Raw genomic sequence first — 13,504 nt, 5'->3', positions numbered from 1 at the left:
ACAACAACAAAACATATCTACGTCGACAAGAATACGTCGATATTTAGTTTGAGAACGAGATACTGGTATCCAGTCATGAGACGGTTACATCTTCATAAGCCAACCCAGCCATAGTTCCAAGGGCGAAAAATAGAATAGACCTACCAATGTCCTTAAGAAAAGATCTTCCAACATCAAATTTATTTCGAGCAAAATTGCTCGAATGGCAAACCTACAAGGAAATATAAAATGGCGCTCCATCCGGCAAAAAACCAGGATTGGAAAGATTTTTGTGGAAACGTGGAGGATTGGTATTGGATACCAAGGAATGTCGAATCGATTTAAGGGGCTACCCAGTTCGGTTGGTCGATGGCGAACTCAGTATCAAGCGAAGGTGTGATATCTCTTGCGATTAGTGTGAAGGTTGCCTAGGTGTGGAAAACTTTTCACAGTATGCAGCGCCTGGAATATATATGAGAATAGATATAAGAATTCTTCTATGGTTTTTTTGTGAGGGTGAGTTTTATCTCAAAATCACGGAGGAATATCACAAAACCCTAATTCCAGAAAACCGACTACCCCGACTTAGTGGAGTTTCCTTCGTTGTTAATCCGTTGGTTAGGTGCTTTGGTATTGTGTTGGAATTAAGGAAGGATTAACGCAACAAAACCGTGAAAACCTATAGAGCGTTTATGTGGAAATCGGCTATGGAGAAGGTATATAATAGCAAAATTTGAGTAAAGCATCCTCCGTACCAAATTGACCAAAGGGTTTTTTCAAAGTAAACTAAATTGACTTTTATCAAAATAATCAAGGTTAGAAAGATGTTTGGCAATCCTGTCCTTAATGGTTTTTCTTAAAATCTTGGAAAAAAGGAAAAGTATTGAAAAAAGCTGTATGAAACGAAATAATCATTTACAATATTAAAAATAGAATGAGAACCACTACTAGAATTACTTAAAGGAATAATATTATTAGAAATATTTGAAAAATATTCATTAAAATGATTCGCCAAAATTTTAAAATATTTCACAAGTCAGAGGAGGAGGAGGTTTCTATGTCAGACCATGAAATCATCCGATTTAGTACAGGATGATTGATGGCGAAATTGTTGGGAACCTCGGAATTTTTGTTCAAATCTAATACATAAATAATGTACATAATATATTTGAATAAAATTATTATTTTGTTTATGCCTAAACCTTTCTTTATTTGAAAAATTTATATCTGTGTGTTTACCACCATAATTCAATAATTATATATTTAAAATTTATTTCTATATTCAAAACCGTATAAAAATATCCAAAACTGGCTTTAAAAAAATTCGCTAGGAAGCTTTAAAAAATACATGCATACATGATTATGTATGTATATATGTACTTAAAATACATGCAAATTTTTCCAAACTGTTATAACAATATTTTTTTGGAAATTTTTCTTAAACTTTTATTACAATATTTGTCTCTTATTTATTAAAAAAAAATTAAACAAAAAATTTAAAAAGGAATATCCAAGAAAAGAAAAATACGACAATATTCAGGCATTCATTGATGTAATAACCCTCTGATTATCTAACTTAATAGAGTAACTTGAATTTACCTTTTTAATTCTTTATTTTATTCATGTTTACATAATACATATATAATACAAACATCATTGTGTTAAAAATATATACTGAGGTGTCAAAAAATACGGATACTTCTTTCGCCCTCCACCTTCACCCCCTCCCAATATGCTTTGTGACCACCTTTTACAAAATGGTACTACATTTTATGGTGGCAATTTTTATGTACTTTTGGAAATATAAATATTTTATATAAATTAATTTTGGGAAGTTTGAGTTATAACAAGAACCAAACACTTTCTTAAGAAAATTGCCAAAGTTAATAAAACCTACATTGTTTTGTAATAAGCGGAAACTACTGATATTGATTTGTTACGACAAAACTTTCAGTTACTTCTGAATATCTATTCAATATATAGTAGAAAATTTAAAATCGGCCCGCAGATTGGTTTCCGAACCCTGATCTTTCCAAAAAATTTATAGATTTGTTTTAATACTTCAAATAGAAATATTAAATTTCAATAAAATCGGTTGATTATTTCTCCTTATATACCCGAAAATGTATATTTGTTCCATAACAAACGTCCAGTTGGTGACACCAGATTTCTTCCAAAAGTTAGGAGGTTCCGAGTACGGTCGAATGAAGCTAATCTGAAATTTCAAGTATATCTATTCAATACTCGTATTTTCCTTAAAATAAAAATGTAAAATATGCTCGCTAAAGTGTCCAGTTCCCGAGGCATGGTATGTTCCAAAAATTAATCAATCTATTCCATGGTCGAAATAAACTTACATATAAAATTTCTTCGAAATCGGATCAGGAGATCTTGAAATACACACGTGCACACACAGACCGACAGATCGGCAATTTGTTAAAAATAGTTTATTTACTCTTCTCTACCATGGAGAAGTAAATTCCCACCGAATTTGTACTCGATATGCAAAATTTGTTGCCATCACGTAAAAGATATTTAACGTATTGTGTATACAATAATGCGGTCGGTAAAAAGAGTTCATCTAACAATTCACAAGTTCCAGGGTTATTCAAGGAAAGTTAGTTGGATAGGTTTCTTTTAAGTTGTCGAATGTATTGTATAGTTATATTCATTTACTGGTCGTTCAACTAGTTTTTGAATATTTTTCTGCCTCGAGGCATTTCATAATTTCTGATAAGTTTGAGTGAACACCATTAACTTGGGCATTAACTTCTCTATGGTAAAGATGATTGATATGTAATTTAGCGATTTGTCAACACTAAGTGATTTCGTGTTGTTTATATTTAAGACGTACTCAAGGACTATGTCATTTACTAAATTGGAGCAGAATCAAACCCTATAGCAGCAAAAATATTCAAAAATTTCCGGTAGATATTTTATAACTTACCCACTATTTCTTCGGAGCAAGTATTCCATTTGCTGATTGAAGCTAAAGTTTTTTTAGAGATGTTTACAAATTACATTTATAAAATGGTTTTATAAGGACATGTCTTCTATATTGAAAGAAGAAGAGTGGTTTAATGTGGTTGCTGCTCCCATTTTGAAAATTATATGATGTTTAAATTCAATATGAGAATTTCAACAGAAGGGGTCCCATAAGAAATTTTTTAAAAAAGTAAAGAGCCCAAATAATGGCTAACATCTATTTTCTTTGGTTTTCTTTCGTTTTATCGAATTTATGCGTTATGAAAGTGATAGGCCTGAAATTTCACATCAGTACATTGTTGGTGACCTGTAGCATATTTTGTTGAAATGGTTTGTAAAAGTTTAAATGTATTGGTATGACTTCTTTCGGTTCAAGTGCATTTAATTTTTTGAGAAAATTTAGAAAGTTCTGGTAAAGGTTCATACGTATATTATTTGAGGTGGTTTTGGGCACGAGTTCCTCTTACCCATGAAAAACGCATGTCAGGCACGTGATGACATAGTTTGACTTTTGCATAGTTCGTGATGAATCGCCAATAATGGCCTGACAAATGATTTTTGGATAATCAGAGGCACATTTTTTAATCCAAAGAGTAAGCGCACAATATTGAATTTCCTGTTTTCTGAGTCAGAGGCTTTGAGTGGGATATTATAGATTCCACTCTTCAAGTCGATGGTTGTGAAATATCTGTTTTTGTCAACGTTCGAGAGAGCGTCGTTGATCTCGAGTATTTGTCAGGTATTAGTCATTTCGCGTAAGGAAGCACCGTTATTTTTGTAACGTTTATACATTTCGCTCGAAGTCTCACGTAGTTATCTTAATTTTTTTTCAGCGATTTGCTTACTTCACTAAATAAACTGCTCAGATTAGGTATTTCACACTCCTTTCACAAACAAAACATTGCTCGACGAAAGACGAATATCGTTGGGCCGGAACCCTAAACAGATATTCATGAAATTTTTTGCTGCAAAGACCATAAGTTCACATTTTGCATCAAATTTTGTTATCTTATTATTTTTTGTTATTAATAGTTATTATGATTTTTTTTTGTTATTATTTTGCTATATTTAAATTCATATCTTATGCGAGTTTTGTATTACTGTTTCCAATTTAAAGTTTTTTATTTAAAATATTTGCCATACGAGATTACTCTCATTTTAGGTTTTGCTTTTATTTAAATATTTAACATTACTAGGTGGCCAAACGGTGGTGAATGTTCGGCACAGGGCGTAAAATTTTACTACTCTGACAATAATTCTCCTAGTCATCGGGATGGTGTCAGTATAATAGTCACAGAACCTCTGGGCAAATGTGTAACAAACTTTATACCACTCTCAGACAGAGCAATGATATTAAAAATTAACACCAAACCTGTAGAACTAAATGTAATTCAAATATACGCACCAACGACAGAAAAAGATGATGACGAGATTGAAGGGTTTTACTGTGAAATAGAAAGTTTACTAAAATTAAAGAAACCACATGAAATGACTATTATAATGGGGGACTTCAACGCAAAAATTGGTACCGGAAGAGTCAATGATATAGTATGTTCATTTGGCTTAGGAACAAGAAATGAAAGAGATAACCGTCTAATAGAGTTCTGTGAAGAATTTAAATTCAAAGTTACAAATACGTGGTTTCGTTTACCACCTAGAAGACTTTACACCTGGAAATCGCCGCAAGATAATGCTGGAAATATCGTGCGAAATCAAATTGACTTTATCTTTGTAAACAAAAGATTTGCTACTTCTATAATGAAGGTTTCTACTTACCCGGGGGCTGACGTTCCATCAGACCACAACTTATTGCAGGCTAATGTTAAATCAAATTAGCAAGAATAATAAGAAATCGGCAACAGTCAAAATTTTGGAAAATGATGAAATCAAATCTAACATTTCTACAGAAGTTAACAACCGATTAAATACAATTATGAATGATAATATAGAAAACGTCAACACCATATTAGAATAAAGTAAATACAATGCTATATTACACATCTAAGAACATTCTTGGAACAAAGAAATCTGTTCCAAAACAAAGATGGATGACAACAGCAATCACTAATGGATGAAAGAAGAACACACAAAAATAAAAATATTTCAGAATGTCGTCGAATACAAAAAGTAATTAGAAAGGAATGTCGGAAGGCAAAAAGCAAATTGGCTAAAGAATGAATGCGAACATATCGAACAAATACAAAGTACACACAACGATTTCAGCCTTCATAGAAAAATAAAGGAAATATCGGGACAATATCGTAAGTCAAATCCATCTATTTTGGTAAATCATAGAAACCAAAAAACTGTTGATAGCGAAGAAAGAAAAGATTTCTGGGCAAAATACATTAAAGAGATATTCTCAGATCACAATAAACTTGATATTTCGAATAACAACTCGTCAAGTAGGCAATTTACGGTACCATATATAACACTAGATGAAGTTCGAAAAGCTATACAATTATCTAAAGATAACAAAGCGGCTGGACCAGATGATTTACCGGTTGAAACAATAAAACTTATAGATGATGAGAAATTGATGATTCTGGAAAAATTATTTAATCATATTTACGATAGTGGACAATTCCCTACAGATTGGCTAAAATCCACCTTCAAACCATTGCCAAAAAAGAACAATGCCAAAACATGCAATGACCATCGTTTGATAAGCCTGATGTGTCACGCTTTAAAAATATTCTTGAAAATACTACATAATCGAATCTATAAGAAATGTGAAAAAAATATGGGTACAACCCAGTTTGGATTCGAAGATGGAACAGAAACGCGAGAAGCGCTATTTAGTATTCAAGTCCTGGTACAAAATTGTCGCGATGTTAGGAAAGACGTATTTTTGTGTTTCATCGATTATGAAAAAGCGTTTGACAATGTCAATCATAACAAATTAATGGACATATTAGCTAATATGCTTATTGATGAGAAAGACATGCGATGCATACAAAATTTATACTGGCATCAAAGTGCACACGTTAGAACAAAAGATGGTATCACAAACGAAGTGGAAATAAAAAAAGGAGTTCGACAGGGTTGTATACTATCACCGCTTTTATTTAACATCTACGCCGAAGCGATTTTTCAACAGGCAATCGAAACAATGCCAACAGGGATAAAAGTGAATGGCAAATACATAAACAACATTCGATATGCAGACGACAAAACCCTAATAGCCGACAATATGAATGATCTTCAATCTTCAATCTGGGGAAACTCAGCTACAAACACAGGGGGTGAGTCACTTTTGGAATATTTCTTTGTTGCTAAACCTCGGCAAGAACTTATAGAACTAACTTTTGCCTCTCAATCTGTTGTTGACATGGTCACCAACTGGAAGGTTTCGCAAGAGTACTGCTTTTGTGACCACCGGTACATACTTTTTAATTCATTGCTAAGCAGAATACACCGCAGATCTTCAGAAACCGTAAAATAAGTACTTGGTCCAAATTTAGACAATTTAGCGGGAATTATTTAGCGGGACTTATGGCTTGCGCGTACCCCAGCACGACCGAAGAGTTGGACGAACTGGTTGATATGCTCACGAGGGCTATTAATAATGCTTCCAAGGCAGCATGCCCTGGTATTTTGTTAAGAGGTGGTGGATTGTTGAGTTGGGGTCCTGCGGAAAATTCTAGGGCACAATTCAAGAAAGCAAAGCTTACCAAGGAGTCGCGAGATGTATACCTCAGGGTATACAAAAGGGAGATCAGAAGGGCACAAAGGCCCTCCTAAAGAGAATTTTGGCGAAAAATTAAAAAGAGTGTAGCGGACTCGACACTCAGAAGGGTCTTGGCAAGCGACCCAGTCGCGCTGAGGCACCGTTGACTCGGAAAGAGGAATCATCTGGGCTATCCGAAGCTTCAAGCCCTTCGAATCGATGGATCGCTTCTCAACGAATAGATAGCCGGGCTAGCCTAACCTGGCCTAATAGTGTTTATTTCTCTTAAATTTTTTCGGATGTGAATACGGTATATTCAAAAGTAATTTTATCTCTAGATATGTTATTGGGATAGTAAAATCTTTCTTTTATTACTTTTCTTTTATTTTTAAAATTAAAATTTAATTGGTTCAGTGTACCATAATTGCTATAATGAAAAAGAAAATTCCATTTAATATTATATTTTTAGCACTATTCCAAAAATATTTTGAAAGAAAGTGCTTATTAGTTTCACTTTGTCTACCCGTCCGTCCGTGGACATGTTTGGAAAACTTCTACACGCTGAGAAAATAGAAAGCTGAAATTTAATATATACGTAGATTTTTGCTAGAAACTTATTTCCGTAGAACATAATTTTTATATATCTCCCCGCCACCTAGAAGTTATACCCCTGCAAAACCCTAAAAAAGCCATTTTTTAACTATTTATTGCAGTGAAACCATAAGTATTTTCAAATTTTGCAAACGCAGAAAGGTAGTGGCTTGCTTCTTTTATCGCGGCATACTATAGTTAAACTTTAAAAAGACAAAATGGCCATTAAAATTTACTGTTATTTAAAATCTGAAGTTATCGCTTCTTGAAATTGGTTAAATCGGAATTTTTGGGGCCTTATGTTTCCGAAACCGCAAGCTTTTTGAAATTTCTATAAAAGCACGAAGTTAACGGTAAATTCTATGACATTAAAAAATATGATTATTTTTCTTAACTAACTTATTTTTAAAAATACGTGGTTTAAATATTCTATCCCAAATTTATATTCCTAATTTTAGCAAACACCTTTAGTATTCTGAAAACAAATTATTACCTATTTGGAATAATTCCCCTAGTGATTATTACTATTATTATTATTATTATTATTATTATTATTATTATTATTATTATTATTATTATTATTGTTATTAGTATTATTATTATTATATTTATTATTATTACTGTTATTATTATTACTATTATTAATATTATTATTATTATTATTTTTTATTATTATTATTATTATTATTATTATTATTATTATTATTATTATTATTTTTATTATTATTATTATCATTATTATTATTATTATTATTATTATTATTATTATTATTATTATTATTATTATTATTATTATTATTATTATTATTATTATTATTATTATTATTATTATAATTATTGTTATTATTATTGTTATTATTATTATTATTATTATTATAATTTCAATTTCAATTTTCAATTTCAATTCATTTATTTCTCATAAGAGCAACTTGCTCGTATAGAGTATATATACATAATTATTACATTTCAAAATAACTTAATACTAAAATTCAACTTTAAAATAAATATGAAAAATAAAAATAAAAAACTTAAGGAAAGTACTAGAAATAAGAGCCCAAAATAAAAATGGCTTTATGAAAAAAACATTATTTACAAATAAAAATACATGAATTTTTGAATTTTACGTAATTAAATATGTCTATCTGAGCCAAATTATTAGTGAATTTAATATAATATATATAGATAATGCAATTAGAATTATAATAAAACAATTACAACATATCAAAGTAAAAGTTATAAATTTTATTTTTAAAATCATTTATATTTAAATATTTTAAATGCCGTGGGAGCTCATTGTAGTGCTTAATAGCCAAATTATATACTGAATCTTGCCTACAGAATCTGACTGCAGAGGATGTTACTCGTAAATCATTAGCTGTTCTTGTGTTATAATTGTGTGTTTCGTTATTAATAACTAGTTTTGTGTTTGTGTTAATGTTATTAGTTAGCATCATATGTACATGGGTAACTTGTAGCTTTTGTTTCAACACTTCTATTGGAAGAATACGACATTTTTCATGTATACTTTTTGTTGGTGTTCTATTCTCGAACCGAAAGAGATTTTTTATTACTTTATTTTGCACTCCCTGCAACATGCGCATGTTTTTTTCATATGAATTACCCCAAACCAATATTCCATATGTTACTGTGCTGTGAAACAAACTATAATACAACGGGCGTTTTATCTTCTGTGGTATTCTTGAACTTATCGTCCTAAATATCCCAGCCAACCTGCGACCTTTTTTTATTCGCTCATTTATTTCAATTGTCCAAGTTAAATTCGCATCAACTAACACGCCTAAGTATTTGTAAACATATACCTTACTAATAGATTGGTTATCATAATTCATGTCGATTTTTTCCATTAAATTGGCCTTTATTAGCATGTATTTAGTTTTATGTTAACAGTGAGCCTATGTTGACTCATCCAATCATGTAATTGCATCATGTCAATATTAATGGCTGTTTCAATATCTTTAAAGCTATCTTTAACGTAGACTATTGCAAGGTCATCTGCAAACATAAAAGGTTTACCTCTAAGCCCCAAATTCAGGAGACTACTAATGAAACACAAAAACAAAGTAGGACCTAAGGATCTTCCTTGTATTACTCCATATGTTACTTCCTTCACGCTACTTCTTACGCCATCACATTCTGAATACTGCTTCCGATTTGATAGATAATTACTAAACCATTTGTATTCATTACCCTTTACTCCGCATTCGTATAAAATTCTCAAGAGTATCTTTCTATCGACAGAATCGAACGCTTTCTGTAAATCGAAGAATACCACTGCGACTTTCTTCTTACAATCCAAGCCAGACTGCATAAATGACACAGCATCAAACAAAGCAGCTTGCGTATTCGATTGTTTCCTAAACCCATATTGACTATTGTTTACTAATCCATTTTTTTCTAAATAATTAACAAGCTGACTACTAACGTAAGTTTCCAAAATTTTACTTAAAATTGATGAAATGGAAATCGGTCGGAAATTATTGATGTCATCTGTACATCTCAATTTTTTATACGCCGGTATAACTCTATTTATCTTAAGGATGTCAGGAATCTTAGCTTGCGCAAAAGATGCATTAATGAGCATTGTGATGGTACTTGCTAATTCATTTTTACATTCTTTTATAATTTTTGGTTGAATGCCATCTGCTCCACATGCGTTTGAATTCGAAAGCCCGCTAATTATTTTTTTGGTTTCATATACATCTATAAATTTTAATACAAATTGTGAACTGGTTCTGGATTTAGAAAAATAAATCGAGTTATATATTCTTGCCATGTCTTCACCTATTTTACTGTAAAAAGCATTAAATTTTTCAATTTTATTCTGTTTTTCACAAGTATCCAGTATTTTTCCACCAAAAAAATCGTCTTTTTTTTCATTAATATTATTATTAATAATTTTTCTGACACAATTCCAATTCTTACGTATATCTCCACCTGCTTTTTCAAAACATTTCGTATCATAAACTTCTCTTTTTTTTCATTTTATTTGTGTAACTTTATTTCGCCAGTATTTATACTTATTTTTAAAATAGATTGAATTATTATTTTCTAAATATTTGCGATACCAATAATTTTTTCTTTCAATTAGTTTCACACATTCTAAATCAATCCAAGGCGCAGAATATTTTTCTAATTTGTTTCTAACATATTTTTCTATCGTACAACATTGCTTACAATTATTGATCACAGATGTCAGTTTATTACACACATCATCAACGTCCATACTTAAAGTATTAATATTTATTGGGAAATCGATCATATGTTTTTTGACATTATCATAATGTAGTATGTTAATTGACGAATTATTATTATTAATTTTTGTTTGTTTAATTTTTGCGTTATCAATTTCAATGGTAAGAAAAACATGATCAGATATATCCGAATTTATTGAAAAAATATTTACCTTATTTGCAGGGTCATTCATTAATATATGATCAAGACAGGAAGCCGAGGTTGGTCTAGTGATATTTTTGTTGCAGAAGAAAAAGCCATTTGTTTCAACTATCAATTTATAGCTATCAATATTATGATTAATATGCCCGATAATATTAAAATTGAAATCACCTACAATTATTTTATTATTTAGTGTTTCCATATGTGTGTCTAAAATATTTAGAAATTTTTCAACTGCTGCTGTGGCATTATTTGGCGGCCTATATATTGCAGAAATACTGTATATTTCATTTTCAATATTTAAATTAACACATACTAGACTATTGACTTCATCACAAAAAATTTCTTTCGCTTTATATCTTATATTATCATGAACAAATATACCACATCCACCACCTCTCCGCTTTGATCGGCACGATAAAACTTTACTATAATTTTTTATGTTAACTAATTCATTTTCATGTTCCAGTATCCAGGTTTCTGTGAATATAATTATGTGAATTGTTGAATTCAGTGTATCCAACAAGTGGCAGACTTCATCCATCTTATATTTAATACTTCTTGCATTCATATATATTATTTTTAATGATTCGGATTTTCAAAATGTGGAAATCCGAAAATCTGCAGATATGCTGTTAATATTATTTACATGAGTATTGATGGGTAAATAAAATGTTATATCAGTCAACATTCAAGTGGTTCTCATGCAAGACCCTTATTGTCTTGCTGTTATCAGTTTTGCGGATAAATATCATACCATCCTTAACCCATGCATATTTTATTACTTGGTTTCTTTTCATGTCCCGAGCTTTTTTGAACAAAAATCCAAGATAGCTAGTACGCTTTTCATTTATAAATATATGTTTAATGTTCTTACTGTTGGTAGCAATATTGAAAATCTCAGACATGCACAACATTTTGCCTTTAGATGCTCTAATTATTTCTGATTTTGTTTTAATATCTCTAAATTTAACAACTATTTTACATGGCTCACCCGTTTTAGCCTTGGTACCCGTTTTAGCAGCTCTTTGGGTGAACTTGATATCTTCATCCTTCAGAACTATTCCAGTCTTTGCAACAATTTGTTTTGTAATAGTAGTGGTATCCATTCCAGGTAAGTCATCAACACCAGAAATTTCTATCAGCTTGTTAAAACGGATTTGTTTCATTTTTTCTAGCTCAATTTTATTATGCATGACATCATTCTTGAGGCACTTATTTTCATTGCGCAAGTTGATTATTAACATTATTATTATTATTATTATTATTATTATTATTATTATTATTATTATTATTATTATTATTATTATTATTATTATTCTTATCATTATTATTTTTATTATTATTATTATAATTATAATTATTATTATTAATATTATCATTATTATTATTATTTTTATTATTATTATTATTATTATTATTATTATTATTATTATTATTATTATTATTATTATTATTATTATTATTACACGACCGATATCCAACACGTGCTTAGACCATATACGAACTAATTCTACCAATGACGAAATTAACATTATTCAATTAAATTATGATATCTCTGACCACAAATTAATATTTATCGAAAATAATTCCTACAAGACTAATAGTTATAACAAAAACATTAACACAAAAAACAGGTAATTGAGAAAATTAATTATGACTTATTAAGAGAGCATTTACTTAACGAAGAAATTTACCGTTCAAACTACAAGCTTACTATAGATGATAAGCGCAACATGTTGACAAAAAAAAATTAATGAGGCTGTAGTGAAGTCAATCACGGCAATAAAAACCAATAAAAACAATAAATATTCTAAGCCGTGTTGATAGTGAAATTATAGATTTAGTTAAAAAAAAAGCTACTGGCATAATAAATTGACTAAAGACAAATAATTGATAAGGACAAATACATAAAAACCAAATATAAATACTGGTTAAACAGATTAACTAATTTGAAAAGAAGGAAGAAAACAAAATTCTATGGCAGTAAATTTGAGTTCTGTAAAAATGATGCAAAAAAAAACCTGAGAAAATATTCAAAATATAATAATGCCGAATAAGAAACAATATGTAGACAACATGTTTTTAGTGATTGTATCACTGAAAAACAAAAAATTTAAAAATTAAATGCATTTAATGAATATTACACCACTATAGGTTAAATTCTATCTGCAAAAATAGAGCACAACGTATTTTTTTTTAAGATAGAAACTAATGCTAGATTCAAATTTCAAAAGTAACATTGAGTGACACATATCAATGCATAAAAAACTTAGAAAATACGAATTCTGCTGGTGCAGATAATATAAACTCAAAAATATTTTAAAAGAATCTATAAATGAATTGGTACACTGCATTAGAGACTGGATTAACATGTCTTTTGAACTTTCGACATATCCCAAAGCAAGTAAAAATTATAAAATTGTGCTTATATGATGTAAGTGATTATGACAATTTCAGACCCATGTCTGTATCATCAGTTATAAGTAAATTTATCGAATCTAGTACAAATAAGCAAATAACAACTTCCTTGTTAAAAATAAACTAATTAATGAAAGTACGCATTTAGGGAAAATTCAAATACAACAACCACTTTGTTTGATGTTATTTCTTATAGAGAGCAACAAATATGTGAAGGAAGGAAAAAGGACACGTTACGAAAAAGTTATGGTATATTAGGATCAGCACACAACTGGCTTAAAAGCTACTTTCAAGGAAGAATCCAATTCACTGAACAATAGTGGGAATTCTGTGAATTTTGGTATAGTACAGGGTAGTCACTAGGCCCAACTTTGTTTCTTTTTTACATCAATGAAATTGCAAACTTAAAACTGTACTGGAAAATATTTATGTATGCAGACGACC

The 13,504-nt window shown here is 30.1% G+C and overlaps 2 protein-coding genes across 2 annotated transcripts; one reads left to right on the top strand and one right to left on the bottom strand.

Moving 5' to 3' along the window:
* The first annotated feature begins 228 nt into the window (after positions 1-228).
* On the top strand, positions 229-4,800 carry LOC129615834 (craniofacial development protein 2-like). Its single transcript, XM_055531215.1, has 2 exons — positions 229-290; positions 4,161-4,800. The coding sequence occupies exons 1-2, from the start codon at positions 229-231 to the stop codon at positions 4,798-4,800; spliced, it is 702 nt and encodes a 233-aa protein (XP_055387190.1).
* Positions 4,801-10,458: 5,658 nt separating this feature from the next.
* Positions 10,459-11,183, bottom strand: LOC129615833 (uncharacterized). The gene is made up of 2 exons (XM_055531213.1): positions 10,650-11,183; positions 10,459-10,470 (listed from the first exon to the last, which is right to left on the bottom strand). Exons 1-2 carry the CDS (start codon positions 11,181-11,183, stop codon positions 10,459-10,461), a joined length of 546 nt encoding a protein of 181 aa, XP_055387188.1.
* Between the last annotated feature and the right edge of the window lie 2,321 nt (positions 11,184-13,504).

Source organism: Condylostylus longicornis, unplaced genomic scaffold (assembly GCF_029603195.1).
Source record: "Condylostylus longicornis isolate FDR11 unplaced genomic scaffold, ASM2960319v2 ptg000149l, whole genome shotgun sequence".
Taxonomy (NCBI): domain Eukaryota; kingdom Metazoa; phylum Arthropoda; class Insecta; order Diptera; family Dolichopodidae; genus Condylostylus; species Condylostylus longicornis.
The sequence above is the reverse complement of the archived record's forward strand: the minus strand, read 5'-3'. Positions and strand labels throughout refer to the sequence as shown.